The sequence below is a fragment of the Chroicocephalus ridibundus genome, chromosome 3, assembly GCF_963924245.1.
Source record: "Chroicocephalus ridibundus chromosome 3, bChrRid1.1, whole genome shotgun sequence".
Taxonomy (NCBI): Eukaryota; Metazoa; Chordata; class Aves; order Charadriiformes; family Laridae; genus Chroicocephalus; species Chroicocephalus ridibundus.
The window spans coordinates 28895969-28914054 of record NC_086286.1 but is presented as its reverse complement, the minus strand read 5'-3'; the positions used below and the strand labels follow the sequence as shown (position 1 = coordinate 28914054).

Genomic DNA, 18086 nt, shown 5'->3' with positions numbered 1-18086 from the left:
GCCTACTACTGCACTGTTATATTGCAGAGAACATCCCCTGTGTCTTCAGGCAATCTCATTTTAAAGGGTTGGCTTGACACCTAAAATGATCTACAGCTTCATGCCTAATAATCAGCAGTTCTACTTGTGTATGCTAAACAGATTTGTGCACATAGGCTTTCAAATTTATTTATTATTTTTGCTGACATGAAAAAGCAAGGGGAGGAGAAAGATTAAAAGATGACACAAAAACATCCTGAAAAAATAACTTCATAATAACCACAAATTGCAGCTGTTACGACAAAAATATTTTTGTAATAATCCTTTGCATCTGCTGCTATAAACACTCACATTATTTTTAATACTTATAATCTAGAAATACATCAGCACGAGATTCACAGGGCATGGCTCCACCCATGCTGTATTTGACCAACATGAGTGTCCTGCTTGCCTAAGTTTCCGGTAACTATTATTTATTGGGCACACAAGTTTTAAGAAGAAACAGATCCGCCTTTATACCTGCCGACACTAATTTTGATACATAGACTGAGAAAACAAAACAAAGCCAACACACACACTTCTTATATTTGACACTGGTTTCCACATAATTACTTGAAGAGGCAAGTAATTATGCTGGCGCTCTCACGTATCCTCCCCCAACTGCACACTTCGTATCAGCTCCACCTCCATTATGATGGATCTCAACAGGAAGACCATTCACAGGATTTTCACCACCCACTACTTAAAAGGCCTTGTGGTTTTTAAGTATTTTTCTTCCCCTAGCATTGCTTAGCACTTGATGCTCCTGATTACTGTTCTGAAGCTCAAGACTCTTCAACACTTGGCCTTCCACCAGCAGGACACGCCTGTATCTTCCAAAATGGTGTTTCTGCCAAACAGATGAGCGACCTCTACACTCTGTAGAAAGAGCTGATGGTAGCTACTGGCACCTGGCTCAGGATCCCCTGCTAAACTCACTTTGCAGCAGTCGCAGTCACCCCAAGCTCTTTTTAATATCTGATGGCACCCTATTTTCATGTCACACTATAAGAAAGGGAGGAGCAGAGAGCAGCTTTTCTAACACATATGCCTGGAAGGTCACATAGCAACCAAAGAGACAGCTGCAATGAACTGCTCCACTCTAAGTTACACATGCATTGAAAATAACACTTCAGCACACATATGTTAGTATTACATTGTCAAAAATGTTTCACATTGTGCTAGAAGTGTTAGAACATTTCCATGATAAAAATGCTAATTTAAAAGTTACAAATTAATAACTATGCCAAGCATGAAACTACGTAGGCTAAAAATTTCAGCACCTGGAGTTCCTTTCCCCTATCTTCCCCCATGCCCAAACTGATCTAGTTAAAATTTTCTAAGAAAACAACTTTTCACATTGGACCAGATCTCTCAGGTCTTCCTCTTCATCGAGGGCTCTGACACTGCTCACCTCCCGCACCACAAGCAGATGGCATCCCAGCCGCCCCGTGGAGACACTCAACAGGCTCCAGCTTTGCAGGACGGAGGCCTGACACTGCCCAGGGCTCCAAGGTGGCCAGAGCAGGACATGGAGAGCAGGAAAACATCTCTCCCACACTCCCAAGGCCGAAAGAAGGAAGAACCTGCATGTTCTGCCTAACCTGAAACACCAAACCTCAGCATGGAAAAGTGCTGAGCTCTCACAGGTACCTGACACCAACCAGGCTTTTGACATGTAAAGGGCTGTCCTAACTATGCACTTTGACAATCAAGTCTTCCGAGTTTCAAATTGGGCAATTACTTAATTAGAATATTGGTAATTAGCAGATGCTTTTGACCTTAATCTCTTTTTTAACTCTTCACCTGTTAAATGCAAGCATCATCCCACACCACATAAAGGTTAATTAACACTTGTGGGCTACTGAGGCACTACCATTAAGTGTTGTAGCAAAGTCAATTGAAATTCACACATTTCCTTGAAAAACAAGACTAAAAGCCTTGCCATAAAAATAACATAGGAAGCCAGGCAGAGAAAACGAAGGCAACTCAAAGTACTGAGCAATTGCTTTTTAAGCAGAATCACCTTTTCTGAGTACTGACTTGGGGGAGGCTATGATCAAGTAATTAAAGGCTGCATCTTAATACCTATATGATCCAGAAGATTAAATATAGACTTGAAAGACTACCCCAATTCTGTCTTTTAGGTTCAGCCTTTGACTTCCCATTCACACCACTTTTCTTTACTATATTTCATTACTGTATACATCTACAAAGACAGCAGCATTAACTATCACTGACCTGCTCAACAAAATGAATGATGACGATAACCATATTCAGGCTCAGAAAAAAGGCAGCAGCATCCAAAACATGACAAAGTCCAGTAAATGTCGTAGAGAGTTCACCAAGATCACCTGAACTGCTGTGGTTTTCCTGGAGTATTTTGCAAAATCATTTACACAGACAGGCACCCACCAGTTACCTGGCAGGCAGGGAAGTTGGTGTGAAGGCTTGTACATGGAAAAAAGGGGCGGGGGGACAGGGAACAGGAGGAAAAAAGAAGACAAGAAACGGGAAACAACAAAAAAATGACAAAAAAAAAAGAAAAAAAAAGAAAAAGGACACAAAAGACAAAAAGAAAAAGGCTGAAAGAGAGCCAAAAAAGAAAAAGGCAAAAAAAGGAAAAAAAAATAATTTAAGAAGAGGCAAAAAAAGGCACAGTAATCTCATTCTCCACCTCTCTCTGCACCCCTCCCTCCCCCTGGGGCCACTTATTTTTTAACAGCTCTTGTCAAAGACAGGATGCCAGTTCCTGCTCAGAGAAGTCTCTGTATATTTAGGGTATCTGGTTTTTTTCCAGAATTTAAGCCCCAGTTCATACAGGTTGCCACTGATTTTCCACGCTGTATTTCCAAAATATGTTTCCAACATATATTTTTCCAGTAACATGCAAATAAAATCCAGTTTGTAAAACATTCAATCTTTAGATTGCAAAAACACAGGGGAAGTTCGACATTCCCCATCACTGCAGTGCATATCCTCTGCTGCGAGGCATTTGAATTCAGTAGTACCAACATACTTTTAATCTGAAACTTAAGGAAACCTTCCAACATCTTAAATATTTATTGCTTATTAGGGCAACAAACTTCTCTGAGTGTTTGTTTGTGGTGTGCTTTTAACAAGTACATTTTTGCCCCAGAGGAAAGCTGTTTCTACTCTTTAAACTTGCTATATTCTCATCAATTCTAGGGTATAATTTCAGCAGCAAAACAAATAAGCATTGAAATCATTAAGCGAGACAGCATGATAACGTCAGGCAAAGCAACATACCCTCTTCTTTTATGGGTACAATTTATTTTGTACCATGCGGTGTTTATTTGCAAAATTTTACTCGTCTCAAATCCTGAAACACAAATGAATAATCTCCAGCTTCTGTTATCTAGCAATCAAGTTAGACATTATCTCTGTAAATAGAAGTGTTGGAACATTTCTGAAATCTGTTGTACTGGCTGCTTCATTGTGCCGTTCTTTTTTCCTTCCCCCAGGACTCATAACTAACTATCTAATTTGTAACATCAAAAATACCACTGTACAAACTAAGTTTCTTTGATCTCCTTCTGTGCTATTCTAAGCCACTCTATCGTAAATCCCACTATGCAAAACTCCATTGAGTCAGGAAAAATAGAGTGCTGTCCTATTTTATTAATTTCCTATCCCAAAGAAATATGGTTTTGTCAATAATGTTTGCCTGTGAATCTAGGCTGTACAGGTTGTGCAGCTGTCAGCAGTTGCTTGTGTTTCACAGGCAATACGATGTTATCTTGTAGATTTAGTATTCTGTTTATGCAACAAGAAGAGTCTCCTATCGGAATGATGGACATGCATATAAAAATATCAGTATTAGCATATACTGCCACATTAAAAGAGATTCACTTCTTGATATTGCTACCAAACACAGAGCATAGTGTATGCTTGTCTTACTGATCTTCATCTTTCTTCATGCTTAAGGGAAAGCTGCCTAAGCCTGTCCTTTGCAGCGTCATTTCAAGCTCAAAATTCAGCCTTAAAACACAGACAGCCCTCTTCATCAGCACTCCCCCAAATTCACAGCGAACCTCTTGTGGGTGCCAGGGCAGCAGGGCAGGATGCCATGCTCTTCCCATGGAAGAGCCCTGTGCCCCCTTCCCAGTGAGACTGGTGGCTCCCCACAGGCCATCAACCCCCTGCAATTTGGTTTTGTGGTGCTGGCATCCCCCCGGGCTCTCCGAGCTCCCTCTCCCAAAACACTCCACTCCCCCATGGGGGAAGCCTCCCCTTTTGGCTCTGCAGGCAAGAGCAGGATCTGGCGGGTTTTTGTGCTCAGCAGCTTCAACGGGAAGGGGACCAGGGCTGGTGTACACAGCAGGGTACTCGACAGCTCTTATCTCTCCGAGTCACAGGATGGACATAGTGATTTCAAATAAAGGGAAATCTATTTGGAAAGAGACTTAGCAACTCACTGTCTTATCTTAGTTTTCTGGCATTTCAGGTACAAGAATGCCTGTCCCTTACTCACAGCCCTATGCGGCCGCTTCTTTATTGCCTCTTAATACCAGAGCCTATTCAGTAAAACACCACCTTTCTCTCTGACAAGCTAAAGCGACCTTGAAAAGTCCCTGTCCTTTTTACATTTTCTTATCCAAAAGCTAAGGATGACAATACACTCCATCCCTTGTAAAAAAATAAGCTCTATTAAGAGACAAGCCTTCTGGTGGGAGTATTAATTCCAGGGTTAAGCTTTCTCCCATGCCCACCCACCATGGCTGAGGCACTGACGCAGTGGGCCAGGGCAACCGGTTGTGCTTGCATGCACGTCATGCTCCATCCCAACAGGAAGCATCTCCTGCAGAAGGCACTCCTTATCCCAGCTCTGCGTTGGAAACGTTTCACTTGCTGCTGCAGCAGGGAATACCATCTTACAGTCATTAAACCCCTCCTGTATCTCCTGGGCAAGAACAGACATAAGATTTGCTTTTGGTATTTTTAGAAGTCCATTGTTTCTTGGGAGTGAGACTAAATCTCTCTAATCACAAGCTAGATCCAACACGCAGTTCCAACAGCTGCAGTCAAAATCCCACTTTTGTTTACCTCCACTAAGATGCTTCCTCAACTTCTGCAAATGCTGGCAGCTTTGGTACTAGAGGAGCATCTCTACGCCAGCTAATCCTTACTCCAGGTGGAACCGAACCAACAAACAGTGGGTTTGGTTGGTTTGGTTTTTTTGTGTGTTTTTTTTTTTGTTTTTGGTTTTGTTTTTTTTTTTACATACACAAGAACTAAAACTTCTCTGTACAGACTAGTCATAGTATAGACGCTGCAAAGCTATCTGCTTAGTTTCAAGAATAAAGCACAAGCTGCATGACTCCCACACAGCCAACCTGTAAGATGGTATCTGCAACTACCCATCGCACATTACTCACAATCTCCATTTCAGTTACTACAGAGGAGCAAGTATTGAGAAATAAAGGGAATATTCGCACACCATGTGTCACAGAAAACATTTCAGTCCAGACAGCAAGCAGAAATATCTACACTGGTGTAAGTCAACAGCCACCCTCAACAAGGGGAGCTGAGCATAAATACAATTAAAAACCGACTAGTTCTTTAGTTAAGCTCCTTTTGTTTCATTATGTTAGCAATTAAAAAGAAGCTTTGAAATTAACGCCTATAAACAAGGTGTGGGTGGAAAGCATTGCTCACACCTTTCCTGCCGCTGTGGCTGCTGCTGCCTGACAGGGGACGGACTGGCCCATCATCGATGCTGCCATTCTGCAACATGCTGCATCTGAACAGCTGTAGAAATATTTGATATTAATGTTTATTATTTTGCAAACAAAGATACTCTTTTAAACAATTCAGATTGCAGATCTACCAGCAAGTGCTGCCACGTTTTCCTCAGCACGGACACTACCAACAATAAGTTTCCACAAATGCTTTACAAACAAATGAGGTAACAACGAGATTAAACTAATTTAATTCATGAAAAGGAAGAACTCCTCAACAACATGACAGACTTCTCTATGTGTGACTATACATGTATTTTAAAAAGCTATAGTTAACCTGCGTCCACAGAAATGAATACATAAAAATGAAGCCAGATTCAATGATAATTTCAGTTGCTAATCCTGGCACTATTATGCCTAAAATGGAAAACTGCACTGGAAAGGGAAGAATTAGGTCTCATCTTTATTCAGGCTAAGACGCAAAGCAGGTTTCAGAATCGATTCACCTGCAAACAAACACAAATGCATGGAAACAGTGTTATGTGATGCTACAGCTTCTCAGAGAAAAATCAATCACTGAACAGAACATTTTGGAAGACGTAGGCATGCTAAGAACTTCTAAGATTTCACCTTGAACATATGTTATGTAGAAGTCCTACACAAAATTGAAGTGTCATAATCGCTATTGATAAATCATATGAAACCATCATGAATGTGTGCATGGAATTTGCCCACATGGGAAAAACATCACGCTTCCATGGGGGATCCCTTTTCCTTCCTTCTCAAAAGGGACCGTATTTCTATTGAAGGTGCTTAAATACATCACGTTTTGTATCATAAACAAACAGATTACTTATAGTCTGTTCTTTGAATAGATGGGGGTTCTGAAGTGGAAAAAAAAATCTTCAGCTTTCTTTTCCCATTATTTGCTACAAAGTAACAGGTTTTAGGTAAAGAAAACACCCCTACACATAGCACGGGATACGGGACTGATCATGGATGTGCATTAGAAATACTTGATAGGGAAACAAGAATTAAACCTGTTGTGACTATGTAACAGCTCCATTTTTTCCCATTTTCCTCCTTTTCCTCCCAAAATCAAGGGATTAATTAATCAAGAACCAACACCAACCAAAGTATCCTCAGAAATGGGAATCATCGTGTGCTGAAGTACACAAGTTAAAAAAACAGCAGGAGCTTAAAGCCTCTCTGTTGCTGCTCAACCTGCCACCGCTGCGTCAGCCATCACTCCCTGGCAGCCCAACCGCAAAGCTCTTCCCCTCAGCACACGGGGTATCTCTTCCGACTTTCTGTAACACACCAGCAACAGCGATGCTGGGTAAAAATCTGCTTGCAGCCCACAGAAAGAAAGTTTATAGCTTCACACTAACAGAATTCCAACTAACGAACTGCAAAAACATACTGGAAAAAGCTATTATGTTGTAGGTCGCTGGTGTTTGCAATTCAGTTCTCTTCCCTTTTAAAAATCCTGGAGATTTCTGCAACTTTGTTTGATATCTGTGAGGGGAATAATATAAAGCCAAAAAATAATAGTTATTCTGGAAACAGCCATCACCTTAAACAACAGAATTATCCAGTTTATTCCTTTAATGCTTGTGTTTTAAGACTGATTAATTCCACATACACTTACTAAGCATTAGCTACACTAATTCAGCTATTTATACGTATAAAAGAACCATCCGGGAGCATGCTATTTCTGCATAATACTGCCAGCCAAAATAACAGGATCCTTCATGCATGAAAGGATCCCCCTGCCACAACAGAATATGTCAATAAGAACAAAATCGTTTTTTACATATTCAGCATCTTCTAACCTTTCCAATAATCTCATTTTAGAAATTTTATTTTTAATTTTTGGCGTTAGCAAGGAAAGAATCAAAACTGAGCTAGCACGAGCGTGTTCCTTGGGCTACGACCTTGGGTACGGCTGCATAAACTACCAGGGAGCGAGCCCAAGAGGGAGCTGACAGCATCACTGCTTCCATGTAGTAACTACTTAAGTGCACGCTCTTACTTACTCAAGAATAAATGCCAGGCTGTTTAACCTATTAATCCACATTTACTAACCTATTGTGTCAACATGCTGTAAGTTTCTCCCTTCGCTTAGCCCTCTGCAGCTGCTGTGCAAGCCCACGCTCTAACCAGGTGTGACCGTGCTTTGCAACCTGCAATTCGCATAGCAAGAAGTCCTCATACGAGAGCACTACACGAACCGCAGCCTGTACCTCTACCTCAGAGAGCTGGGGAAAACTCCTGGCATCGACCCGCAGGTGGAGAGGACAAGTGACCCTGCGCCAGCAGTGTCACAGCTCTGCTGCGGAGGGAGCAGGGCCAGGAGCATGGCTTTGCCCCTGCCAGCTCCTGCCCAACAGCCCCCGGCACCACTCCACCACCAGCCACATAATGTAAACCCGATACAGAAACCGCGCGTCGTCAGTGCAAACCACTCAGGAATCAAAAGCCACTTCCAGCTCCGATTTTTGCCCCTTTATCATCTAAAAAAAAAAAAACCAAAACACAAACCAACTCCTCAAAAACCTTATTGCTCAAGACACTGTGCCACTTAAGCCATTGACCAAACGGGTGAAAACAACAGTGGCAATAGCATGCAGAAACCTGAAGGACCAACTCAATCAGCTTCTCCTGGAAGGGAACGCTCCCTTTGATGCATGTCATAGGTATCAGAAATCTGACTGTGGTTATTCTCATGGTTTTAAATGCTTCTGAAGAGCACCACAGGCAAACAAGGGCAAAACCCAACAAATTCATGCGTTTTTAGAGCATATGAAGAACAAAAAAGGCACGGGCAGAGAAGAGCGAAGGCAGAAGACATAGTAACTAAATTCTATCTGTTCTTATGATACATCAGAGCATCTTCTCAACACACTATAAACAACTGTGACTAATGACTGTCACATCTGGTCATACCTTCTCCTTTCCCTGCTCGACAGGTGGGTTTTGCATGTCCAGCAGTTTTTCTGTGTTTCATTGCAGCTTCCGCTTTCAGAGCTGCTCTGGCTCCCTGCCGAAGGAGTGGGTTGAAGCAGCACTTTTGCAGCACGCAAAACTAAGGGGAGGTTTCCAATGCTGCGGCTTTCCTGATTAATTTACTTACCTGTGTGAAGCGAGGGTGTGACGTAGGGCTCATAAAGATACTTTCTTAGGTTTCTTAATCTGGGCATTACTCAAAATTTGAGAGCAAAGACTCGGTGCTAAGGAAGTGTGTGCAGCCTGAACGTTTTTATCTGACCTTTAAATGAAAAGTCTGCTGCGTCAACTGCACCTCTGAAATTTCACCAAATTTGGTACTTCAGCAGCTTCGAGCTTGCAGTTACTTCACCTTGCAATTACTTTCTGCAACTGCTAAGAAAATGCCAACTGCTACCCTGCCCAAGTCCTCATCAACCCCCTTTTGATGACTAAGACTTATTCCTAGAACTGTCAGAAGTGACATGAATAGCAAAGCAGAAGAAACATCACCAAAAAATGTAACCACATTTTTGAAAGTTAACTATTAAGTTAAAGAAGTGAGACTTTTCCATTGAGTCAAGGCAAGTATTAACCTTCTAAACAGTATGAGATGAAAACCCCTACAGACCTTTATGATATTCGTAATTTTATGTCCTATCTACATAGCACTGCTGTTACAGTGCAATATTGCAGATATTTAGTCACATGCTAAAGTGCAATAATGCAGATATTTACCAAAGTATGTACTAGATATACTTTTTCTTGTTTCTCAGTTGAGACATACATTGGAAGATTTTTGATGAGCTGTGTACATGCAAACGTGTACAACACATCTGCAGTCGACAAGATGCAGAGTCGAACACCGTGTTTGACCTGACAGAGGGACCCCCATGGCTCTGCCCGACGCCACCGCACCCACCCGTCCTGCACACAGCTGGGTGGGACCAGGCGCATCCCTTCTCTCAGTTACATGGAAAGTGGGTTCCTGAAGAGGAAATGGCACTTTGACACTAAATTTAACGTAATGAAGCCTGGAAACAGCTAGCTCATCTAGCTTATAGCTCACTTCATTAAGCATAGGCTCAGCTAACTCATCAAGCAAGTAAATACTGCTTAGCCCAGCTGTGCTTATAATTACTCAATATAACCACTCAATAAAAGCTTAATTTAAGTCTGCCAAATTAGTAGAAGGTGGCACATAAAACCATACTTATCTGGTAAGGAAGTAGAACTTAAAAACAAGTATACATTATTCTGCAAATTCTAGTCAACTTACAGCTGCGTAAGAGGCAGCAATGGTATTTTCATGAACTATAATGAGATGGGATTTCATCTCTATACATAAGACAAGGATCCTAGCTGAAGATGTTGAAATGATGTGGGAAATTATGCCAGTAAAGAGTGGTGGCTGCCATCAACTACTCCTATAAATTATGGAATAATTAGCAGAGAAGCATACAAAAGGAGAGTAATATTTCATTTGTCCCTACATTCAGAGACCCCCATTCACAGGCATTTAAACCCTTCAATTACAAGCATGAATGGCCATTTCTACAAAAAAGCAACCCTTTGCATTCATTTCTTGGTGACTACCATCCCGATTGCGAGGGACCAGTTTGCCCTTCAGTCAGGGGATCAATAGGAAGCAGAGAATTTTCCCAAAATACAACCTAAAGCATTTGGACTACCATAACCTTGGGGAGAAGGAGCCCCAGCTCTTGTGAAATAGCTAGGTTGCGTTTCATTATTTCTAGAAAATAAAACATTCTGCCTCCTTTGCCCAGCAAACTCACTGAGGTTCTTTAAGAGTGCTACTATCAAATAGGTTTTCTTCCTGGAAAACAGGAAAGCAAGTTCAGAGAAACTATCAACATATTTCTAGCCCAGGACTGTGGACAATACTATTCTAATATAGCTTTTCATTCTTTAAACCTTCTCACTAATGTAACTTCCCAACAGCAAAAATGCTTAAATGAGTTTTGGGACACTCGGCAAGGCTGACCCTCATCCCCCAGGGCAAACGCCTGCTCACTGAACACTGGATTTGGACCTACAGCAGCGCTCACAGTACGTCAAAAAGGCTTCGCCATCTTCCCAGTTGGAAATCTCATACTAGGTAAGCCAGCATAGGCTGGTGGGAACTCTCCCCTCCTTCGTAAAAATACATCAATTGAAGGGAGGACTGCTTGAGTCTGAGTCTGATACTTTTGGGTGATGGAAACGATAATGTGGATTGATTACTTCCCAATTACTCAGAACAAATAATTTAAAGTAGTTTTCAAACTCGCTATGACAGCACTGACTCTCACATAATCAAATTGTGCATCAAATACACTGAAACGTACAGGAAGTTAAATATTTAATCAAACACTGAATATTATAACATTTTAGGTGAATCAACTAAGATGATACAGATTCTTTCAGACTTTTTTTAAATTTTATTTTTTTAAAAGTATTAAGACAGTGATATGGAGTTTTACATTTATCATCATTATTATTGGCAGCGCCTAGAGTAAGGCTAGCTCAAAAGTTTTCAATGCAATTACAGCAAAAGTTGTCTCATTTAAAAAGGCTTCACTGCATCAACACAAACGTTGTAGTTGTGGCAGTCCAAGACTATAAGAAGAACACTATTTAGAGAGATGTAATCCCCTGGAATAGGCTGATACTTGGTTTATTTCGCTGATCTCCAACCAGTAACTAACCACCCTTCTAAGTAAAATATCAAGCTGAAAGTAGGGGTTTTATGTCAAATTTGTCTATTTTTGCTTACGTAACAGGGACTAGAAAGAAAAAAGCCTCTGTAACATCTGAATACTAAAAGCAAAGTTCCATATGTTAGGCACTATTTCAAAGTAGGTACTTCTCCTCGGGCACCTGGGCAGGGAAGCAAAGCATCAGGAGCAGCACCATGCACCAGCCACTGTCCGCCCCTGCCAGCACGGTGGAAGGCAAAGCCTCTGCTGGCCCAGGTGGCCTCTAAGGCAGGTGTCACCTCCTCGGTGAGCAGCACCAAGCTCAAGGAAGACCTGGTCTCACCTCTGCAGAAGCCACAAAGAGCCCCCACAATACCTTTACCATCAATGCCTCCAGCAACTGGCAAACCCCCGCTATGAAACACCACCTCAGCAAACTCTCTACTAATCCTAACATTAAAAATAAATTTATCCAAATCAATTTAAGAGTCTGAAAGCAACAGAGTTTACAAATTTGGGGACACTGGTGGGCTTTTTTCTTCCATTTTTAAATACTGTTTACAATGCTAAGTGTCACTGGAGGGAAAAGTTTAATCAAGAAGCATGCAAAACTAAAGTTTTCTTTGTAGGTAAGGATTTTCCGTGTTCAAACTGAAAATTTCTATCCTGATCTGTATGACCTAAGCTAAATTCTAGCCCAGATCTAATGTGATAGCTAAGAACTTCCTGAAGGGACACAATATGACATAAGCCTTTGCCTTAGTTTTAATTATAAAAGTTTTAATTTAGTTTTAACTTAGTTTTAATTATAAAAGGCTAATTAAGCCTTACTTAACAAGTAGAAAAAGAGAAGTTGTCCCTACTGACATCAAACAAGCTTTTTTAAAAATCTGATCAAGCTGCCCATCAGCGCCGATATCCCATATGGTAAAAGGGAGTGCTAGTGCTTCGCTGCTGAATTAGGAACCTATTCTCAACTTTGCCAAGAAATGAGCAATTGGATGTATGTATAAAAATAAACCACAATTAAAGGTAAGGTAGGGAAGTTCCTGTAGAAAAGCATATATCTATAGAATACTTATTAAAAAAGTTATCCCCAAAAACCTCACCTGGACTACCCTACTGTTAGTACAAAGCCTTAGTCTCCTTCAAATAGCAGAATGAGTCTCCTCAAAGCAAGAATGAGCACGTTATGGACAAAGAAAAATAAATTCAAATTCTTTCTACAGCTTAATCTCAGGCTTTTTCCTACTTGTTACCACTGCAAAGTTACTAAAAGCCCTCAAGGCAAGGAGCCCTTGAGGACAAGGTTAGAAATTTCACATGAACAAAGCACTTGTTGATTCTCCATAATACCAGTTTCTTATCGCTGTAAGTTTATTTGCCAGCCAACACACATTCCTCAGAAACCTTTATATAAAGATACATTAGGTCTAATGATATAAGGAATCAAATTTTAAAACAGCAGAATATATTACACTGCTAAAAGTATCCAAAGCCATGTTTTTTTTTTAATTACAAATGCTGTCTTAAACTCTTTCGGCAAAATCCTCCGTCTTGTGTCAAGATTTCAGTCAAGATTTTTTTCTAAGATACAGAAACAAATTAAAGTAGAATGCATGCATTAAGAAAATAATGTATTTCTTGCACCTTATTCTGCCGGATTTCTAGACAAATCTCAAAGGCAAGTCCATCACACCACACTCACTTCTGAAATTCAAGATACGCCGCAAGCTCAAGTCTGAGACACTGCTACTTTTTTTACAGACGATCACAGAAACTCTTGCTAAAAGCCATTAAAGTCAACTGAAATATCTTAACTCATCAGAAACAAAGCTGCAAGTTACAGCCATAAAACCTGCTGTTCTTTGAATTTCGTTCTAAAGATAAACAGTTAAATATTTCCCTTTCTTTTCTACCGTAAAAATCCTTGCAAGCCTGCAAAAGACTGTATGAAGCACTTGTAATTTTAAAATTTCCAATTCGCCCTCCCTCTTTCCCAAGCATTGCAACATCTTGAATTCTAAACTGAATGCTTTGAATTCTGAAGCAGATAAAGTACACTGCATTGCTCACTTTAAGAAAGTACACCATAGCAAGGTCGTTCCTCTCTCCCACTAAATACACACAGAAATTTATACATTGAACACCTGCCCTTGGGTGGTTTTGTTTATTTATTTATTTATTTTTTAAACAAACTTTCCTGTTGACCATCATATTTCAGGATAAAAGTATAAGGTTTTCTATGCAAGATGCTCTATTCGTATCAAAACCGCAGGGTATGAATCAGCAAACAAAGAAGAGCTGCTCGGCGATGTTTGTTTCATTCGCAATAACACACTTCACCACATACAAGAGCAGTGCGTTTTATGTATTGTATATACATACGTTGTATGCGTATACCATCTGATTTATTAGTGGGGTTTATTTGTTCGGTTGGTCTTTTTACGACTTAACTCTCATACTTTGGGTTGATACAGCTAGAATGCTGCGATTAATTACCCGATTTACACTCGAAGAGAGGCTGGCTTGATAGCAGCTGTTTAAAGAAAGGATATATGTGTTGAAATATTTCGTTTTTACAATGAAAATAGTAAAAATAAAGCGGGGGGGGTGGGGGGAACGGGACCAAACCCTTAGTCCTGAAGGGTTTCGCAGAGAGAGCAGCAGCACAGCCATGTGCACGGAGCCGCAGCAGCCCCCGCTGGCCGAGCCTGCACCGCCTCCTGCCTGAGGCCCGACGGCTCCCCGACGGCATTCCCTCCCGCTTTTCCTTCGGAAAACCCTCAAACCGAGGGGTCGAAACGAAAGGGACACACAGCAGCAGCTCCTTCCCGAGGTCTGAGAAGGGCGTTTCCCACAAAACACTCCCCATCTAAGGGCCGGGCCGGGCCGGACCGCGACCCGGCGGGACGGGCCCCTCGCCGGCGTCCCGTGGGGGCGGGAGCGCCCAGCGGCACCCACGCCCGGAGCCCTCTGCTCAACCACTACTAACCTCCTCATCCTCCCTCCCCTCACGTTATCCCCTATCCACAGGCATGGGGTTTTTTGGGTGTTTTTTTTGTTTTTTGTTTTTTTTTTTTTTTAAACTTTCTCAAGGTTAGGATGCCGCAGCGCAGCCGCGGAGTGCAGCACACCTCGCCGGCTGCTCAGGAGGGCGCAGCGCTAACTTAATCGGCACGGATAAATATTTAAATATTTAACCCCGCTGTTTACTTCACACGTTTCCCTTCCCACCCCCCCACACCTCCAGGGAAGGGAGCCGCTGAGCGAAAAGAGCGGGCGGTCACTTTCAGGGAGCCCTCACAGACTGGCGGGGCGGCGGGTGCCCGGTGCCGGTCCCCTCCCCTCGCGGGGCAGGCGGCGGTACTTTACCCGTGCAGAAGCCGACGAGCGCCGAGGGGTCGCAGGCAGCGGCCAGGCAGGGCAGGCTGTCTTCCATCCCTCTCCCCGACGCCAAGCCACCCACCGCCCCGGCCCCTCCGCTCTTCCCGGCCAGGCTCAGAGCGAGCCTCCCCCGCGCCCCGGCCCGGCGGGCTGTGAGGAGACCCCTCCCGGGCCGCGCAGCCCTGCCGGAGGCGGCCGGTCCCCGGCGAGAGGGGGTGGGCTGGGGCCGGGGCCCGGCGGCCGCCGCAGGGAGGGGCCGCGGCCCGCAGACGTCAGCCGGGCGCTGGCGGGGCGCGGGACGGCGGCCGCCCCCCGCAGGCCGCGGCCTGGGCAGCTTCAGGTGCCTCGTCCCGAGAGAAGCGGGGCCCGGCCACCGCCTCCCAGGCGGGGAACCGGCGGCGGTTTAGGGACATGACGGGGGCTGGCACCCCCTCCCCGCCTGAAACCAGGCGGGAAGGGGGGCTGCGGCGCCGGCTGCCCGCCAGCACCACCCCCCCTACCCCGTCGCCATCGCGCCGCACGGTGCTGACGGCCCGCGTTGAAGTCGCGACATTAACGATAACAAGGCGACAGCAATCAACGTGCCCGCGCTCGGAGCGTAGAGAAACGCCGCAAACGACTAAAGAACACGGGGGTTTGTAGTCGGGCCGATCCGGATAAAACCATTACTGCTGCAAAGCGCGTTCCATCGCCGTGCCTGATACACCCCAGACCTGATGTCAGTCACAGCACAACCTGACATCAAAAGTTCACACGGGGGGGGGAAGAGAGAGAAAGGGGGGTGGTTGTTTGTACAGTATTGTATTTGAATATTTTTCACATGACATCTTCCGAGACGAAAAAGCACTTACATCACTAGCAACATGCTCGTCCCCACGCTATTAAAACGAAGCAAAGCACCGGGGCTGAAAAGCAGCAGGCTCTGCAAAGCTATCGCTCCGCTCCGCGCTGCAGAAAGGAACTCGTATTACAAACGCATTACAATCTATTTAGCGTGATCATGATTTCGCCTGTCTTGCAAGATGAAGCACAGCCAGATGAGAACTAATGAATGCAACATGTGTTCATTCTTTTGGTAGCCGTGCCTGAAGCCAGTTGGCAGAATGACTACAGCAAGATAAATGTCAAAACAAAACTATCTGTGAATATGTACTGCATATATGTTGCCTCTTTTCTCTGTCATACTTCAAATAGTTTATTATTCTCAAGCTTTGCAAGCATATTAAATAACTCTGGATTAAAGTTTTGATTTCTAGACAACAGTGGGATAGCAAAAAAAAAAAAAAAACATGTTGGAAACCCATGCCTCCATTCAAAAAACAAGGAGGGGCCGCACTGTTTTTCCACCCTCACGAACGGTTGATAAGAAGGTTCATAACAACACATATAGTTAAGACAGCACACAATAGAGTTTGTATGTTTTCCCCAGAATTATTAATCTACATAATTTCAGCAGTATCTTCATTTTCTAGCAGCTCCTGTTATACTAGAGGAATTGACCTCTGCAGCGATTTAAAAAAAGAGAAAGGCAGTCAGCAGAGCACAGCTCTGCAGTAGGAAGCCAGCCAGACAACTACCCTGATTAATAAACGGAAGGGACTAAGAAACTGCACAGTGAAAGATGATAAAGGGAAAAGGTAAGGGCACACAACTAAGGAAAGGGCCCTAACTAAAGTCAAGGTTTTCAACGCACAGCCATGGCACCGCAATTGACCAAGAACGCGTGCTACCAACTTGTCCCAACCACTGTGTTGCATCACGTCGTCAGATTAGACAATCTTCATCAGATTAGACAATCTTCATCAGATTAAACTGAGTCTCATCTTGGGTGGGTTGGACACCAGAATTATTTAACACACACAGACACACATTTTGGTATTCCTTCAAACTCAACATCCTTCCTTATACAACTATGAAGCCTTGAAAGAAATTACAGGCAAAAATCCTCCATGAGGCCAAACACACATTCTTTGTGCTGGTCTTTACCAGCACAGAGAGCAAAACAAGGCTTGATTTGCCATTTGAAGTGGCCATCAGCGCTCCAAACGATGACAGATTACATACAACTGGCAGGAAGCATCCAATGTAGTTCAAACTAATAGAATTTTTTTAGAATGTCTCATATTTAAACACTTTGTATAAAAAAATGTTAGGCTCTCCTACTTTTGTAAAAGGACATAAATTACTGATATTTGCAGATATCTATGACTCTGATTTTTAGCTCTAAAAAGAATGGATTACCTCAGTATAGGAAAAAAAAAAAAAGTTGCGTTCAAGCAGTATTTTAAACAGAGCTTAATGCCTGGCGAATCAAGAGCATGCAGGGTGAGACAGAAGGAACCAAAGCAAATGTTAGAGCACCTTCGGAATGATTCTCTGAACGCTAACACTTGAAATTAGATTTCAGATGGCCCACTGGATACAGCTCACCTTGAAAATGGCAGAAGCAGTCTCAATCCACCCATCACCTGTTCCCTGGTGGGCTGAGGACTTGGATTAAAATTCCTTGATTTGCCATTCAGTCTCTCATGAAAGCCTTAACTCCTCATCAGGACTTCTCACTCTCCCAGCTCAGGGCCATAAGCAATCTCGCTATCTTCAACAGATGTCTACCTCTAACCTTTTCAGGCTTAAACACCATCTCAAGCTCCTCTTCTTGCTGTTATTCAACATGAATAACATGGGGGTGGGAGACGAGGACGTAACTCCTGAAGTATTTTAGGTAAGCACAAATGATGAAACAAGTACTTAAAATATGGCACAGACCAGAACAAAACATGTGCCTAGATAAAAACCTCTCAGAATATTAGTGGTTCAAAGTACAACGTTACACCATGAAGAAACCAACCCTCTTCAATCTAACATCGTAAAGCCAGTTAAAGATCAGGAACAGAGCCCCACACATTGCGCAAGTACAAACTGGTTTTTTATTTGTTTGTCCCCAACATACAGATATTTAACAGCATTACACACCTGGCAAGAACAGAGGATGTCTCAAAGACCGCAGCGGCAGTAGTCAGATTAGGAACCTATGAAAGCAGTCATTTTAGACACAGTTCAGGTTTTCATGCACCAAAAACCACTCCAACCCACCTTCTTTTCTTCAGAGGCGGGAGCAAACAGTTCCTCCAACTTTTGAAGAGAGTCATAGGAAGGCATGAACTCTTTGGAGTCATCACTTCCACGTGAAGAGGAGGAAGAAGAGGGTCCCCTGCTCTGCAGCCTAACCATTGCCTGCCGATGACCAAAGCCATCACACCCCCAACTGACCAGACTGCAGAACCTTCTCCCC

General features: G+C 43.1%; 1 protein-coding gene across 5 annotated transcripts in view; it reads right to left on the bottom strand.

Moving 5' to 3' along the window:
- The window catches only part of EML4 (EMAP like 4), a 163551-nt gene that overhangs the window by 79488 nt on the left and 65977 nt on the right, over positions 1-18086 (bottom strand). For 2 of the 5 annotated variants that reach the window (XM_063328568.1, XM_063328569.1), the window contains exon 1: positions 14783-15284. The exons of 1 other annotated variant lie outside the window; for it this stretch is intronic. In XM_063328568.1, coding sequence (XP_063184638.1) covers positions 14783-14849 — 67 coding nt within the window. In that variant the 5' untranslated portion in view covers positions 14850-15284. Of the gene's footprint in view, positions 1-14782; positions 15287-18086 lie in introns of those variants that run through there. 2 more of the 5 variants (XM_063328566.1, XM_063328565.1) reach the window with 2 other exon arrangements.